The sequence below is a fragment of the Cryptomeria japonica genome, chromosome 7 (assembly GCF_030272615.1).
Source record: "Cryptomeria japonica chromosome 7, Sugi_1.0, whole genome shotgun sequence".
NCBI classification, from domain to species: domain Eukaryota; kingdom Viridiplantae; phylum Streptophyta; class Pinopsida; order Cupressales; family Cupressaceae; genus Cryptomeria; species Cryptomeria japonica.
Genome location: NC_081411.1, coordinates 159,552,537 through 159,563,566, shown reverse-complemented (window position 1 = coordinate 159,563,566; position 11,030 = coordinate 159,552,537). Strand labels below are relative to the sequence as shown.

The 11,030-nt window shown below is 38.4% G+C and overlaps 1 protein-coding gene across 1 annotated transcript in view; it reads left to right on the top strand.

Annotated features, from left to right (window-relative positions):
- The first annotated feature begins 3,210 nt into the window (after positions 1 to 3,210).
- The window catches only part of LOC131078258 (uncharacterized), a 58,700-nt gene continuing 50,880 nt past the window's right edge, over positions 3,211 to 11,030 (top strand). The window contains exon 1 of the mRNA XM_058015924.2: positions 3,211 to 3,585. Within this exon, the coding sequence (XP_057871907.2) occupies positions 3,423 to 3,585 (163 nt within the window). The 5' untranslated portion in view covers positions 3,211 to 3,422. The remainder of the gene's footprint in view (positions 3,586 to 11,030) is intronic.

Below are 11,030 nucleotides of genomic sequence, written 5' to 3'. Positions count from 1 at the left end.
TGCCATTTAGCACAATTTGAGCAACTTTCTTAGCATAAAAAATATTCCTGAAACCTTGACGGTTCCACTGTTTAAGCTGAAACTTAATAAATTGCAACTGTTTGGCAAAAGTGTACATAGCAGTGCCAAAGGTCAGCCTCCCTTTCCTCCACCACTCCGCTACAAGACCCTACAAAGCAGGATCCCGAACCCACATAAGTTGGAATTTGAAAGAAGGAGAGCGAGCGAACTGAGCCAAAGAAGAAACCAAATTGATGGGCCAGTGGTCTGACCCTCTTCGGTCAATAATTCCAGAACTTGTGGACCACCCCCCACCAATCCAAAAACTAGAAACCAGAAAACGATCCAACCTCTCTGCAATCCAATACTCCCCCACCCTCCTATTGTTCCAAGTGAACAAACCATTACCAGGCTTAATGTCAACAAGATGCAATGATGATATACTATCCTGAAAAAGGAAAGAAGAGGGTTCCAATTGTATAATACCCCCCTTCTTCTCACTCAACTCAAGGATTGCATTGAAATCTCCCGCCATAATCCAAGAATGAAAAGGGACCAGCCTTCGCATACAAGAAATATGAGACCACAAGTTCTGCTTACTCTGAAGATCAGCAGGGGCATAGATGTTAGAAAACAAAATAAATTCCCCAGTCTCAAGACTAGAGACAATCCCAGATAACAAAGATCTCAAGGCAACCCACCAAACAGAGCGAAACCTTAAAGGGTTCCAAAGGCAGGCCACCCCTCCAGAGGAACCAATTGCCCCAATATACCGACACTCACCTCGCCCCCAAAGCTTCGACACCAGGCCCATCATAGTCTCTACCGAAAGTTTAGTTTCTTGCAAGAATAGGACATCAGGGGAATGATTCCTAATCAATTCCCGAACAGGTTTTTGTCTAGGGCCATTGTTCAAGCCCCTCACATTCCATGAAAGCACAATCATTTTGGAGGATTGGAAAAGTGAGAATCCAGAGTCTTTACCGACCTTGACTCGACCAAATTTTCCCTCATCAATTTAATCTTATCCAAATCCTTATTTCTGCCAACCTTTGAGCTCTTCTCCGAAGCACTTTTCTTAATATCTTTCTGATGAAGACCCAGGTGAACGGAGGACTTATTACTTTTACCCCCAGTCGGTTCCGATTTCAGAGCTAACAGAGAATCCTCTCCCCCAACCAAATTCACCTCCACACTAGAAGAGAGTCCCAACTGGACCTCTACTGGCTGATCCATCTCCATTTGCTGCCTTCCAACCACTTGCGGAGCCTGAGACGAGTCCTCAACCACTCACTCTGGAGCCCCCCCTGAAGCACCTTGGTCCAAAGGGGTTAACCCCAAGTTCACCTCCTGCTGGCTAAGGTCATCAAAGGCCTCGAATCTGTTAAAGGTATCCTCCTCCTGTCTCTCCTGTAAGGACCTCTATTGTCCTCGATTCCTATTCTTTGTCTTAGCTGAGACAAAACCATTAGCACCCACAACCTCGACCGACATAGCAACTTTTCCTTTATCAGCCCCATCTAGGTTGTGGGCTGACATCTGAGGTTGGCGCACCGCTGGTTTATATCTAGGGCACTTGCACTGTAAATGACCATACTCATGACATAGACGACACTGAAATGGTAATGTCTCACAATCTAATTGCTGAACCCAAGAATAAGAGCCCACACACATATCTATAACATATGGTAAAGGTTTACTAAGATCGATTTCAACACAGATACGCGCAAAGGTCATTACCTTTCTCCCTAGGGTTTGTGTTGAAGATCCTACAGGCTTTTGAAGCAGTGCAACAAGCATCCAAAGCACATCCTCTCAACAACATTCCATTGGAAAGCGTGGTAAACAAACCCACACTGGAACCCTATTCGGGAGCTCCTCTGAAGGGTTCAACCCCGCATGCCAAGGTTTGATGAACAAACCCACCTGATTGTAAAAATATGAGCCTCCTTCAAAAACCCTATTGCGATCCTCCATGCAGTTAAAAGTAACCATAAAGTAGTTGTTTGCCAGCAACATAATCTCCATTTCCCCTTCCGGTGCCCAAGTCCTTTGCGCCCAATTTTCCAAAAACTGCAAAGAAACCCTCATTCCCAAAAACTTGCAGTAAAGCAAGTGTTTTGAAAAGTACTCAATGTCTTCAACTATCATGTTTGGAGGAATAACCAGCCTCGGCCTCTCACTGCATCTCTCCAGACAACCATTGATCTTCATAATGCGAGAGCTACCAGCACTAGCAGACCTCGAATTTGAGGAAAATATATTATTGTTAAAAGTCTTCATGCTCTGGGTTGGGGATTCTGAGCTCACCGCAACATGAAAATCCATTGCGGGAGGAACCTTCGAGGTCTCACCACCAATACTCGACATTAGGTCTCAAAAAAGGATAAGGAGCTCACACCCCAAAGGGGCCCGCAAGAAAGCACGACACCCAAGACCCCACCCCTCCCAAGCACCACCGGGAAGAAGAACCAACTGTAGCCCCCAGCCCCACTGGAAACCCATGGTCTGCAGAAAAAAAGAAGAGAAGAACCCCCGCCGCGTAGTCTACTCCCCTCTCGTTGACCACCGCTCTACACCCCATACCCTCAGCCTCTCCCCGCCCTGTGCAATCCTCCACTGCCCACCCCCAACGCCCTGCACGCACAAATGCTCACGAGCTAGGGCATCAGTGCCCTAGCTCGACCCTTTGCAACCTCCCACACGCATGACGCCATCCAACGCCTTATACAAGTTGCTTGACAACTTTTTTGACAATCCAAAATTATAAATTTTAAATAGATATATAAATATAAAATAAAAACAACTATATTAAAAAAATTCTACCATTTCATAATTACAATATTCTTTAAAAAAAAAAATATTTTATAATTTTTTATTTTTAATGATATGAAGTTTAAAATTTAAATATAAAAAAACTAAATATGAATTTACATACAACTTTAAAATTAACTAATCCATACCAAATATCATCAACATAACCTAATCTCAAATGTAAAATAAAATTAATAAAATTAATCTTATTATTTTCAATTATAATGTATATCCATCTAATAATGATTACAAGATGGAGATCAAATTCCACCAACTCCAACCCTACGAACATGAACTTGCGCCTCTTATTTGGACATTTTCTAATTTAAAATTTATTATCTATTCAACTTTTTTCCCGCCACATTCCAATGCCTTAATCTCACATGAATTAATCCTTTCTTCTACAATTAAAACACATAAACCGATTTATATATTCGATCTTCAATTTGGTTTTCTTGCGTTCGGATTCTATAAGGCCATGTCTGTGTGAAAGCAAATTCATTACATTCTTCATTGAAAATCTTTCATTATTTGTCCTTGAGTGAATCCCCAGATTGGGACAATAACATTCTCAAAAACCCAATTACTTAAAGCCCACGGTTTAAGATATGGATAGAGAGAGCGTATTGGAGGCAATTTATGAAGACGATTTTTCAGGCAATGCGAGTTTTCTCTCAGACGTTGAAATGGCGGATGCTTCTGAAGATGATCACATCGAGGATGGAAAGCTTAAGAGTTTTGGGGGATTTGATTTTCAGGAAAATTTACCAGGTGTTCATCTTAACCCTTTTTTTTTTTGGTTGAGTTTTGTATTTATCAACTCTATCTGCTGTATCTTTATTTATCGGTAAATTATGGGCGAATTTATGGGTAGCCTTCTAATGCAGAGTGGGCTCATTTTGAACTGCATTTTTACAATTTATAAACCTGGATCATGGCGGAGTTTACCTGGTTATGGTTACACCACAATCAGGCCAGATGCCGTTATAGTCCGCCTTTTCTCTTGTTTAGTTTTTTTGCATAATCGAAAACTTTTTGATGCGGCTGGGGTAATTTCAAACCGATTTTTAAAACTTGGTTTATGCCCTAGATTCTTACTATTACTCCACAACCTGGTCACACAAATACCGTGAGTTATGGGCTGCTTTGTTGCAGTGATGTTATTTGAACTTGGGTCATGCTTCTACGAGCTACTGTTACAGGACATTTCCTTGGACTATGCTACTTCCAATTTCTATGAAAAATTGTATGAATGTTAATATTTTTTCTGGTTAACTATTGGCTGAGTTAATGAGCTGCTATTAAAGTGGCGTGTATTAAGCTTGGACCATGTTCTGAAAACTTGTGAATATGTGTTGCACTCAAATGTGTAAGGGGATTTAACTTGAGTCACGCTCTTGTGCTACCATTATATATCATTCTGTTGGGCTATATTGATCTCAATTTCTTTAAAAAAAAACTTATGGAAGCTTCTATCCATTTTCATTTTGTCAAGTCTTTGTTAAATTAATGGGCTGTTTTTAAGGTGGCGCGAATTAAGCTTGGACCATGTTCTTAAAACTTGAGAATGTTGTTGCACTCAAATGTAGATGGTGGCATCTCTAGTTATTCTTAACAGTCTATTAGGTTCAATTCTGACAATCGTTGTGGTAGCAGTTGCTTAGGAGATTTACTTGAAATCCATAAGTGTGTTGTGCACATTTTTATTCATGGGACAATTTCACATAAACTGATGCCCCACCTGCTTATAGAAAATTCATGATTCAATTCTGTAAACCAAAAGCAAAGCCAAACTAGACCCAAATTCAAACCCCATTGCAAATTTTAGTGGGCATGTTTATAATTATTTATCTTATAATGCTCAGGTTTGACAACTACCTGTACAATACTTATTGTGTTTAGCTATAATCAGAGTGAGTTCCATTGATGTTAATTGTATAACAGTGAGATATGAGCTTTACTTATACCTATTACCATGAGATCTGTCATGGAACAAGCGCAAATCATTATGATATCCAGTATAGATTAAAAATTATTTAAAATTAGATGTCACTATTGGTATCTGTAATTAATAATATCCTGGGAGGGGACAAGCTAATTCATGCCCTTTTGTGAAATTCGACAAAATAAAACAGTGTCACAATAACCCAACTTAGGTAGGAACAAAAGATGCATGGCTTGTAGTAAAGTCAATCATGACCACGCAGTTCACTTGAGTCAGTTGGATCTATTTTACCGTAAACCAAATAATCAGGGACTGTAGTGTTCAGAAATTAACGCCCCTTCTTCAAATTAAACCAAGACTAAACCCAGTGCCTATCATTTCTCATGGATCTTGGAATTCACTACAATGAAACAAGAGCCAGGGCTAAAATGTTTGATACAATGTCCAGAATGATTCCAGCATACCAATTTCATATTAATACTTATTCTAATTTTTGACTTGCTTGAGTCTAAGTACTAGGCGGACAATCGTAGCACTGAACTTAGACATTTGAAGTGAGTGAGCTGTGTAAATTGAAAGATAGGAGATTTCAAATTCTGCTGCTTCTCAGTAAATAGACAGCCAGCGCAGAAATATTAGATAAGTCAATTAATTTAAAATTCTCTTGGCTGCATGGGAACTTAATCAAAGGTGGGCCTGTGAGGTTTGCTTGGTACCACGCTTTGAAGAATGCTCAAAATATATCATGTTGGTTCTAGCTGCCTAACTCCAATTGGCAGCACAACATTAATTCATAAGAGAGAGGGTTTTGTTGATGTGTTTTTCATGCACATGCGAACACAGAATAAAATACCTAAAAGGTACCTTATCCTCTCTTGAGCAAAGTTCCTGACTGCTGAAGATCTCGCCGAAGGATCAGTCAGAGTAACTCCAAGGTTCTGTTATGTAGGATCTCTACGTGTGGATAAGCTCTTTGTGGTATGATGTGATTTTGCTGGAATCACAAGGGGACTTACACTTGACGACCTAAACGTCTGATTTGCTGGAATCATGAGTCCTATTTACTAATTGGAAGACAAACAAATGGCAAAAGATGCAAGGTTCAGGAAGTCTACTCTACTACCTAGAATGCGAGAAGATGGATGAATGACTAGGTGGAGTCCTACTGGGCTGGGTCTCATCATCAGGCTTGAACAATTCAACACCAGCTCAATGCGATCTTCTAAGGGGTGCTTCCAATGTGTTCAAATCGTACACCATCATACACTGATCACCATTCAAGATAATGCATGAACAATAGATGTGTAATGACTTAAGATTAAGCTCATTTTGTTCCAGTTGACAACGCAAGGCGCACTTACCATCAGCAAGAGGCTAGCGGTTTGGATTAGACGGATTCCACACAGGTACATTCAACAATTTTCTTCATTCAATCTAATCATCTATCATCTGGAATTGAAGATTCAACAAGAAACCATGCATATTGCAAGAAACAACACACTTCACCATTACTTCAATGAAAATGGAGTTTATTTACAATCAATGGCAACAATTTCTTGCCTTGTCCTCCTATTCTACTCTAATTGCTATTCTATTTGCTATTAGCTATTCTAACCTCTATGAACTAACTATTCCTTGTTCTCTCACTATTCTATTCCTTCTTCTATCTACTCTTTATTAGCCTTTACAAATGAAGTGTCGGGGCTTATATAGTGCCCTTAATACAATTCAATGGCTAAGATCAATTTGAGATCAATGGCCAAGATTCTACAATGAAAACCCTAATTAGGGTTTGTTACAACAAACTTAATGCTGACCAATGAAATAATTGTATTAATTGGACACATGTCTTATCTGGAAAATTCGACCAATGGATAGCTGGGGAAGGTACATCGAAGTTTGTGCCACCTTTAATGAGTCAGGTACATTGAATCTGGACATGCTGAGGTGGACCGAACCGACTGGAGAAGTGATGACTGGGATGCCACCTCGTCTGACACTTGTAACTTGGTAGATATTCAACTTGATGTTGTTGAGAAGCTAGCTTTAATTAACTCTTCTGAAACTATCTGCTTCCCCAACGAACCCTTGCTCTGACTTCTTTTGTCTTTGATGTGCAGGATGATGATGTACCTCGCCTTGGAATGCTGGATTGGAAGAGGCTATTCCTGATGATGCTTGACCGAAGAAGGCCGTCCCTGCCGATGCCAGACAGGAGGAGGTCGCCCTTGTCCTTGCCCTGACTTGATCTTCTTTGATGAGGGTCCGCCAAGTGGTTGATCTTCCAACTTCGGGGTCTCCATTTGATGCCTACACAAAAGATTAAAGTTAGTCTTTGAGCATCAAACCTTAAAGCATGAAATTAAGACTTTCCAAAGGGAAGATTCAAGATATTAATTTGAAAATGTCATGATAAATCCAGAATTCTTCATTTTTCTAAATTAATGGCAATGAAATCAAATTAAATCTTAAATAAGAACTTCAAAATGATTCCTCATACCTCCTCCTTTGAAAGCCTAACTATAAAACCTTGAAAAATGATGAAAGAAGACCGGATTTTGATGGACAAGGCTTAGATTATAGTCCTCCCTTGGATGAATTACACCTCCATTAGCCTTCAAAATAAATTTAGTCTCCACACCTAGCAAAAAATCGCCTTCAAACACCTTCCAAAATCTGGAAATTATCCTCCAGCTTGCCCAATTTCGCACCTCCAAATATGCTCTTTAAATTCACATGAGAGATAATGCAAGAATGATTTGAATTTGCTAAAGAACCTCTCCCATTATATAGAGTGCTTATCTTGATTCTTGTTGAGGCCGACTTGACAAAAAGGAAATAAAAATGAAATAAAACCCCCCTTTTTGAAGGATGGCCAACTTGGCAAATTAGCTTTAAAATAAGATAAAATCCCACTTAAAAGGAGGCCGACTTGCTTGTAAAAGCAAATAAATGTATTTGAGCGCTCACCTTCATTTAAAATTTGAAAATTAATTTCAAGGCTTCAAAGGTGGGTTTTTTCATTTGTTTTAAGGCTTAGAATTTAATTAATCAAATTATGAATGCCTTAATTTATGCGAACTTGCTTTAGTTTTCCAAATGTCTTGAAATAGGCAAATTTAATGAACGGCTATAGGCTAGCTTAGGAATGTTAAAGCTTGATCAAGACTCCTTAAGCATCAAGATATCCATAGTGATGGTTTGAACTCCTCGTCTAGACTTGCTCACTAGATAAAATTGAAATTTTCTCAACCAATATTTGCAAATTTCCATGCCTTTGTATTCTCAATCTTGTAATTTGCCTTAGACTCAATCAAACAAGGTTGAATAATAGATTTTTTGATATTTTCGCCCTAGACCCTTTGGAAGGGTCAGGAGCGATTTTTGCTTTTTGTAGCTCATTTTTGATCATTCCAACTTCAGTCCACCTCTCAATGGTAGGAAATATCTTTCTTCTTTCTCCCAATCCAAGTTTGATTTCATTTTGCAAGGCAAAATGGGAGATTTTAGGATTTTTGCCTTGGACCCTCAGGAAGGGTCAGGAGCGAATTTTGAGTTTTAGGCATATTTCTTCATGCTTTTAACTTGAAATCACTTCTAAGGCAAAGAACATCATGCCTCCCTCCCATCCAAATCATGAATAGCAAGATCTTGTCTTAATTTTGCAAAAAAAGGGGAGAACTTGGAAATTTCGCCCTGGACCCTCAGGAAGGGTCAGGAGCGATTTTCCTCCTTATCCTTAAAACTTTCATTCTTAACAATCCCTTTTCACGTTAAATCAATTCAAACATCATTTCAAGCTTATCCCTAGGCCTAACTTCGCTCAATTCTGGAGGAAAAGTCCAATTTTAGGTTTTTCGCCCTGGGCCCTCAGCAAGGGTTAGGAGCGAATTTTAAGTTTTCAACAAAATCCTTCACTTTTTCAAATTGACACTTTCTCAGGTGGGTAAAGGGAGATGTCTTTATTTCACTCATGTTTTAAGACTTGCTCTTTTTCACTACAAAATAAGCGAAATTCAAAATTTCGCCCTGGGCCTTCAGCAAGGGTCAGGAGCGAATTTACCTTTGTTGCCCAAAATTCACCATTTTTTCATGCTTTCAAACCTCCAAATGCATCAAGTGACATCCAATCTTCCTTCCAGGAGACCTTGCATAAAACAAGTTAGCCAAAATTAGTGACAAATAAACTTAAATACAATTTTAGCTCTGGACCTCTTGAGAGGGTCAGGAGCGAAATCTTCAATTTAGGCTAAACCGCTCAACTTTTTAGTCTCAAATCATTTCACAGGGCAAGATTAGATCATTCTCAAGGCCAGGAACCAATTTTGCAAGCCCAAACAAGGTGGTAAATGAAGTTTATGATGAATTTCGTTCTGGACCCTCCGGAAGGGTCAGGAGCGAAATTCCTCTTCCAGGCTAGAATCCATCATTTTTTAACATTTCCAATTTTCCCTTCAAAATGCCTTGCAAATCAAAATTTGGTCAAATAAGGCAAGAAATGAGTCCTAGGTTGATTTTCGCTCTGGACCCTCTGGAAGGGTCAGGAGCGAAATTTGACATTTTTAGACTCTCCGTTAAGATAATTTCATGGAATATAACATTTAAGTATAAGTGTGTCACTTATACTTTAAGTTATATTCCATATATACTTTCAGGATGTTTGAGAGTGGTTTCAGACCTCTAGGAGCTATATTGCAAAATCTAGTTTCTGGAGGATTTTCAGTTTTCCAGACTTAGTCAAATTTCAGGATCAGGGCATTCCAGACTTAGCCAAATTTCAGGATCAGGACATTCCAGACTTCATCACTCACCAACCTGACCTAACTCAAGCAGAACCTGCTATCTAGGCGATCCCCTTGGCGACACTTGAAAGCTAAAGGCTAACAGACAAAACCCTAAAAGACCTAGAAAACAAACCCTAGAAAGCAAAAGGCAGGGGTCCCCATTGGCAATGGGGCGATGTGTGAAATGGTCACAACAGGTTTGCAGCTTAAGAAAAACTTTGAAGTGGAAGTGCGCAACCAACAATCATGCTAATGTTGATTAAATTTATCATTTGAATTAAAATTGAAGTTTACCCTTCAAAGGACATTTGAAGGTTTATCACTGTTGGATGAAGACTCTATTTAAGAGAGACCAAGGAAGGAGAAGGGGGATATTGAGAAAACATTTATTTTTTTATTTTTGCTCCTTGCAGAGCATGGAACTACAATCCAATTAACCCGAGGATGAAACCCTTCTAGGTCTGGAATTGGAGGACGAAAACCCACAATTCGTGTCACATGGAGATTACCATTGTGCAAATTTGATCAATTATAGTTTAAATTAAAATATCCTTTCAACTACAAACAGGTTGTGGCATTGTAATTGTAGATGTTAAGCAGATTTGGAGGTGTTTCAAAGGCGTTCATTAAGAAGTACATTGTTGCAGATTTAGAGATAAATTAGCAGCTGCTGCAGAAGATTAATTCATTCTTTTTTGAGCAAAATTTTGAACATTATATCCGTTTAAAGAATCAAACACATTATTTGTACTTTTGGGATCATTTCATCAAGAAGCAATAGGGATTTCATACCTAGGTTTAATTATACAAATCCCTTCAAAATTTACTAGGGTTTAAAATCGGTAGTATTCCCTTTGTGCAAACTACTATGATTGTGAGTTAGGGTTTGTTATATTTAAATTTAAAATAAATAAACTGGCAGGATATTACAAGAAACCCATTTCTCAACAAAACATAACTTCCTAGGCCTTGGCTTGCTATATGAGGCCATTCAACTAAAGAAAAATCAATAAGAAATTAAAAAATTGCCTGTTATTTAATAATTGTTTTAACATCTTTCCACAATAGTCGTATCTTTGATTTGCAATTTGGAATCTTGATGTTTCCATTGAGATGGACTTTTTCTCATTTATTCTCTTGTTTGGGCTGTTTCATAGATTTTCTCTTGGCTATTTATAAGTTGCCAAATTAGAATCAAGCATGGGTATGTGCATAGTATGCCAATGTGGAAAAAAATTGCTCTGGTAACATTTTGGGCATGTCACACAAAAAATCTATAAAAATTATAATTATATACTATTTACAGTTTAAATACCAGAATTAAGTTAAGAATATCATGTCATGAATATGCTAAACAAAACAATCATTTATATTACAAATATGGTATACTAGTTCAATTTGAATTTGTCAAACTTGAATTTCATAATAGATTTCATTGTTCAATATTAAACTAATACCTTCACTAGTCAATATCATATGGTGTTGTT